This window comes from Brassica oleracea, chromosome C1 (genome assembly GCF_000695525.1).
Source record: "Brassica oleracea var. oleracea cultivar TO1000 chromosome C1, BOL, whole genome shotgun sequence".
Taxonomy (NCBI): domain Eukaryota; kingdom Viridiplantae; phylum Streptophyta; class Magnoliopsida; order Brassicales; family Brassicaceae; genus Brassica; species Brassica oleracea.
In genome coordinates this window covers 28,218,953-28,225,110 of record NC_027748.1, presented here as the reverse complement: position 1 = coordinate 28,225,110, position 6,158 = coordinate 28,218,953, and the positions used below count along the sequence as shown (strand labels likewise).

The following is a 6,158-nucleotide window of genomic DNA, read 5'->3' as shown; positions in this document are numbered from 1 at the left end:
ATTGGCGTGGATATACTATATTAGAGATAATGATCGAGAGTTTGTGATAAGTCTTAGAGATATAGTTAGACATTTCTATTGTTAAGGAAGTTGTCGTTGATGATAAGGCTAAATAGCCGACTCTCTTATTGTATAAATAGGTTGGCATTGCCGTTCTAATAAGACAAGTACTTTCGATATCTAAATCTACACTATGCTTTCCCAAATACGAGAAATCAGTAAATGTATAAGCAATTGTAGATTTATCTAATTTCTTCTGACAATTGAAGATCATCATTAATCTTTATATTTTTTTTCAATTCTCTTCTTTGAGTTAAAAATGCCTTTTATAATATGTTTAATATTTTTGAGATTATACAACCATTAAAAGTAATTATATCTCTATAACTTGAACAGTCTTCACTTTTCTTCATTTCTTCACGTCAAACTTCGATTATTTTCCCATAAATTCAAAGTTTTGTTTTTTTGATTTGTTATTATGCTTTAACCCTCTAAATGTGAAGAGGAGAAAACCTAATGTGAAAGCCTTCTAAAAAACCCTCTCATGTGAAGGAGAAAAACACCGGGGGAAAAAGATGACGGCACATAATAAAATATTAACCATGCAATATGCATTAATAAAATAAATAAAAAAAACAAAATGAATAATGTAAAAAAAAAAAGACTTGCTGGACCGTTCCTTATTTAAGTGTGAAGAAGTCTCTCTATGCCTTTTCCAATTGGGAGAAAGCCAAAAGAGAAAGCAACCACCACCGTCGCGTCCCGAGAAAAGTCTCGACCCAACTGCCCCCTCTCTACCTTTCCTCGAAAATTCCCGTGACCTTCGAAAAATCCATCTTCACAAGCCTTTAAATCAATCATCCCTAAATCTCGGGATCTACGCGTGTTCCGTGTTTTCTGCGATTGGTTGATTGAGGAGGATAATTTGCGTCTCGTTCTGGCTTTTCCGATTTAGGGTTTGTTTGGTTTGTGATGGGTGAGGAGGGTTCCGCGGTTGCCCTGGGCGATGGATTTCCTCCTGATGATCTTGATGTTGGTTTTGAGTTTGAAGACGACGATGAAGATCTCACTATTGACTTCGAAACCATTTACCGTATTCTAGATGAGAAGCCGCCCGATTCTTCTGAGGTAGACTGACTTCTAATTTCTTCGTTTTGATTCTTGAGTAATTGTATATTGATTTGATTGAAACTAAACTTGTGAGTGGATTACTTTTTTTTAGGGTAGCCAAGAAAATTCATCTCCAGCTGGTTCTGGTTCTTCACCTGACGAACTTAATAATTCACACTTGCAAAATGGTATTTTGCTAACTCTATGTTTACTTCTTAAGCTGTTTAAGTAATTAACTTCTCTTGTAATTATCTTCGTTAGGAATTCAGATGGTTGATTCGTTTGCCTCTCGGGATTCTTATACCTTAAGAGGTTCGCCTTCTGGGACTGGTTCTTTTGATGACCATGTCAAACTTGCCTCTGGCCTTAGTCCTTCACCTGCTCGTACTTGCTCCGCAAGTCTTAAAGATTGGTTTTCAGTGAGCCCGGATGAGAAGCCTGTCGAACCCTATGCCATGTCTGCTTTTTGTTATCACTCCAATACTCTCGGCAACGGTGCGGATAACCCTCTCTCTCCTGCACACAATTGCTACAATACAAGTGGTCCATCCTTAACAGAACATACCCCTAGTTTCGCATTTCAGTTCTTTCCCAATAAAGAAGAAGCTGTGAATGATGTTGACAGTGGTGTAAGTGAGTGTCTGTCGGATGGTGCCAGACGGATGGTTTTTGATACACACGGGAGAGTAGACTACGGATCTTCAGACAGGAAACCTGTTGTTGATTTCTCTAGTGCAAGAGGGATCGGTTTCAATTGTGAAAGTAATTCCTCAGTTCCTCTTCCCTCTGCCAAACCGTACAATCGTTTTGACAGTCACTTTGCTGATAACTGTTCAAGCACTTTTCAGGGTAATAAAGCTGCCCCTGTGAAGGTTAAGCCAGAGGCTGAGTCAGAGAAACTGGTTTGCAGTTCAGTTCCAAAGGAAGAAAGCAATATTGACCCTGTTTATGCACCTGGGGAAACCAGTCATTGGTGGTCTGGTGCATCTGGCTGTTCAGTCTCCTATCAGACAGATATTCAAGAAGGATTCGCATTTATGGCACAGCAAACTGGTTTCCCTAGTCAAGACAGTGGCAACTCCAGTAACTTTTATGATTCAAATGCATGTTTGCAATATGTTGCCGCAGATCCGAGCTCAGCGACACAGATCAATGGGTATGTAGACTCTCTGACACAAGTAAACCAAGAACATATTCAACCAAGGAGCGTTGATTATAATTTCTCAAATGCGAGCTTAGAATCAGTTCAAAGTCTTTCTCCAGAAAGTATATCCGACAGTGATGATGATTCTGATGTCTACATAATAGAAACTAATGGTCAATCTGCAAACCCATATCGACCTCTAGCTATGAAAATCCCCGTGGTTTCTTCACAGTATTCTCCAAGTGGTCATACTTTCAATCAACCTGGAGGCACGAGGCTCCAGTCAAACAAAGAAAATATGATCTTTCAAGCTGCATTGCAGGTTAGCAGCTGTTGATTCTGTTTGACTCTCTCACAGGCACCAACTATATTTATTTCTATTGAAAATCTGTTTTGCAACTCTGCACATGATTTAGCTGAGAATGTTACATGGAGCTATTATGTAGTGAGGTCCCTGATGATCTTCTGTTATTTGGATGTGTCGCGAGATTGCAATTAACGACAGTTTCATATTTAATTTTAATTCTTTGTTTTACCTCAGACTCATTAGGTCTACTGACATTATCTGGATATGACAGGATCTCTCTCTGCCTGAAGCTGAAGCAAATCTTCCTGATGGTGTCTTGGCAGTTCCGCTTATGAGACATCAGGTATGTACCAAACTATCAAAATTCAAACACTCTCTGAAGATGTCCAAAACACACGTTGAGAAATTATAGGCCTCGTGTACTTTATGAACGTACTGTATATTTAACTATGGAAATTTGGCCCAGAAATGTGGAATGGACTGATATAGTTACTTGACTGTTTCTTTATTCTTACTCCTGGACAGCGAATTGCATTGTCGTGGATGGCACATAAGGAGACAACTGGCTTCCCCTGTTCGGGAGGAATTCTTGCTGATGATCAGGTTATTGTCTTCTGTTGTAATCCTTTTCATGTCAGTAGTTAACAGACATGAAGCTTTAATTCTGTCAGTTTTCTTAATGTTTTTTTTTTGAAACCTGGTATAATTATCTTTTGCAGGGACTTGGGAAGACAATTTCCACCATAGCACTCATACTAAAGGAACGGTCTACACCTTCCCGAACATGTGAAGAGAGTATCAAGAAAGAAGTTTTTGACTTAGAAAGCGAGGGTGGAGAATGTGCGTCCTCAAAACCTAATGGACAGAGTGAGCAAGTTGATGGAAATAGTGTGGATAAGGTGAGGGGAAGGCCAGCTGCTGGAACGCTTGTTGTCTGTCCCACAAGTGTTATGCGACAGTGGGGTGATGAAATACGCAAGAAGGTAACTACTGAAGCGAAACTCTCTGTACTTGTATACCATGGGTCAAGCAGAACGAAGGATCCTCATGAGTTGGCTAAATATGATGTTGTGGTTACTACATATTCTATCGTGAGCATGGAAGTACCAAAGCAGCCTCTTGTTGATGATGAGGATGAGGAGAAGGATGATTTACATAATGGTGAAGGTGCAGCTGCTGGCCTGTGCCCAAACAAGAAAAGGAAATATCCTCCCGATTCTCAAAAGAAGGGCTCAAAGAAGAAGAAACGTCTTGACCGCGCATCGGCTGAGGCTCAGTCGGGCCCTCTTGCAAAAGTTTCCTGGTTCAGAGTTGTTCTGGATGAGGCACAGAGCATTAAGAATCACAAGACCCAAGTTGCAAGAGCATGCTGGGGCCTTCGTGCTAAACGGAGGTGGTGTTTGTCTGGTACTCCAATCCAGAATTCAATCGATGACCTCTATAGCTACTTCCGGTTCCTCAAATATGATCCTTATTCTTCCTACGTTTGGTTCTGTAATTCAATTAAGAACCCTGTAGCTAAGACCCCGGTGAAAGGATATCAGAAGCTGCAGGCTATCCTTAAAACAGTGATGCTTCGCCGAACTAAAGGTCAGTCTACTGATAATGAAGCCAAATTGCTTTCAATGTTCATCTTAGGTTGTCTTTGTTGGTTTTTAACTTGTTAATACATTAGGTTCACTTATTGACGGGAAACCCGTAATCTCTTTACCTCCGAAGTCAATAGAGCTGAGAAAAGTGGAATTCACTGAGGAGGAACGTGATTTCTACTCCAACTTAGAAAAAGAATCTCGTAGTCAATTCCAGGTATGTCTGTGGACTATATATACCCTTATGTGGACTATGTTTTTGTTTATTTATGAATTTTCGTAAAATACCATGAGTTTATGTGTTCTTATGCACTTGAAAATGCATTTATTCATATTGATGTTTGAAGTTTTATATTATTTTATTAGGAATATAAAGAAGCCGGGACAGTAAAGCAAAATTACGTAAATATTTTGTTGATGCTCTTGCGTCTTCGCCAAGCTTGTGATCACCCACTTCTCGTTAAAGGAGAATACAGTTTTACTTGGGAATCCTCTCTCGGATTAGCTAAGAAGGAGAATTTCTCAGAAACTTCATTGCAAATTTGTGGTATCTGCAATGTAAGATTCTTTCATCAGACTACTTGTTTTTTCTGTGTTTCCTGATGAATGTGAAAGTGAAGTCCTGAAGCGCGAGTGAATGTTAATGCAGATCCTTGAGTTGTTCTCTTATCTCTTGTTGTCAAACCATAATATAGATATCTCGACTAGTTCTGAATCTATCTCTCTACTCTACTTTCAGGATTCACCTGAGGATGCTGTTGTGTCAGTCTGTGGCCACGTTTTCTGCAAGCAGTGCTTTTATGAATGCCTTACGGGAGACGATAATATATGCCCGATTGCAAACTGCAATGGCAGACTCACTGCTATGCCTTCCATGCATGATAATGCCACTTCAGTTCATGTTGAGACTGTTGACTCTTGTTCTGAAGGTCTTCCATATGAGTCATCAAAAATCAAGGCTGCTCTAGAGATCTTACAATCACTTGCCAGGCCGCAAGATCTGACAGATATAAAGCAAATCACTCAAAAGGGAGCGGACTCCAGTCTTTCTGCAACTCCACTCAAGGTTGTTGGAGAAAAAGCCATTGTTTTCTCTCAATGGACGAAGATGCTGGACCTGCTTGAAGCTTCTCTTATAAGTTCGCGTATTCAGTATAGAAGGCTCGATGGAACAATGTCAGTTGCTGCTCGAGATAAAGCAGTGCAGGATTTCAACACTCTCCCTGAGGTACATAGCAATTAATGAAATCTTGAAGAATTGGGTTTGGCTCGCTTTTTATGATATGTCAAGACATGATGATAGTTGATTGATTGACTTTATTTTTTGTTTGGGTAGGTTACTGTAATGATCATGTCACTCAAGGCTGCTAGTCTCGGACTGAACATGGTAGCAGCGTGTCATGTTCTAATGCTAGACTTGTGGTGGAACCCAACAACGGAGGATCAGGCTATCGATAGAGCACATCGCATAGGACAAACAAGACCAGTAACAGTGGTTCGATTCACAGTGAAAGAAACAGTGGAAGATCGCATATTAGCCCTTCAGGTATGTGTAATTGGTTGACTTGATTCTCTTTCATCTTCAATATTTCTCGCATTTGATCTCGGAACAATTTTGTCAATGCAGCAAAAGAAGAGAATGATGGTAGCGTCTGCATTTGGTGAAGATGAAAAGGGAAGCCGACAGTCTCACCTCACAGTGGAGGACTTGAACTATCTGTTTATGGCAGATTAATGAGAGCTCTTTTTGACCAGTGCGTGGGTGGGTACATATATGGTAGGATTTTTCTTTGTGCAGTTTATGGAGGGTGGAAGAAACTATTGGTATAACTGACTACAGGTATGGGGGAATATGAAAATAGGAAAAAACTGAATTTGATTGGTTACTATTCTATTTGGACTTTTTTAGGTATTGCAATGAAGACATAGTCCTTTGCTTTTGAATCACTCATTGTAAGAATACATTTTGATTGGTCCCTCAGGTTAATTAGAGCTTTTACTTCTTCAA

The 6,158-nt window shown here is 39.9% G+C and overlaps 1 protein-coding gene across 1 annotated transcript; it reads left to right on the top strand.

Moving 5' to 3' along the window:
- The first annotated feature begins 713 nt into the window (after positions 1-713).
- LOC106312927 (DNA repair protein RAD5) lies at positions 714-6,158 on the top strand. The gene is made up of 11 exons (XM_013750633.1): positions 714-1,128; positions 1,223-1,298; positions 1,372-2,576; positions 2,833-2,904; positions 3,087-3,164; positions 3,281-4,151; positions 4,237-4,367; positions 4,517-4,708; positions 4,890-5,378; positions 5,487-5,696; positions 5,778-6,158. Exons 1-11 carry the CDS (start codon positions 973-975, stop codon positions 5,883-5,885), a joined length of 3,588 nt encoding a protein of 1,195 aa, XP_013606087.1. The 5' UTR covers positions 714-972; the 3' UTR covers positions 5,886-6,158.

Excerpts from the sequence above, each read along its gene's own strand:
- LOC106312927 (XM_013750633.1), top strand. The coding sequence starts at position 973 with ATGGGTGAGGAGGGTTCCGCGGTTGCCCTGGGCGATGGATTTCCTCCT. Across the intron at positions 1,299-1,371 it reads TAATTCACACTTGCAAAATG|GAATTCAGATGGTTGATTCG; the intron begins GTATTTTGCTAA and ends TATCTTCGTTAG. Across the intron at positions 4,152-4,236 it reads GATGCTTCGCCGAACTAAAG|GTTCACTTATTGACGGGAAA; the intron begins GTCAGTCTACTG and ends TTAATACATTAG.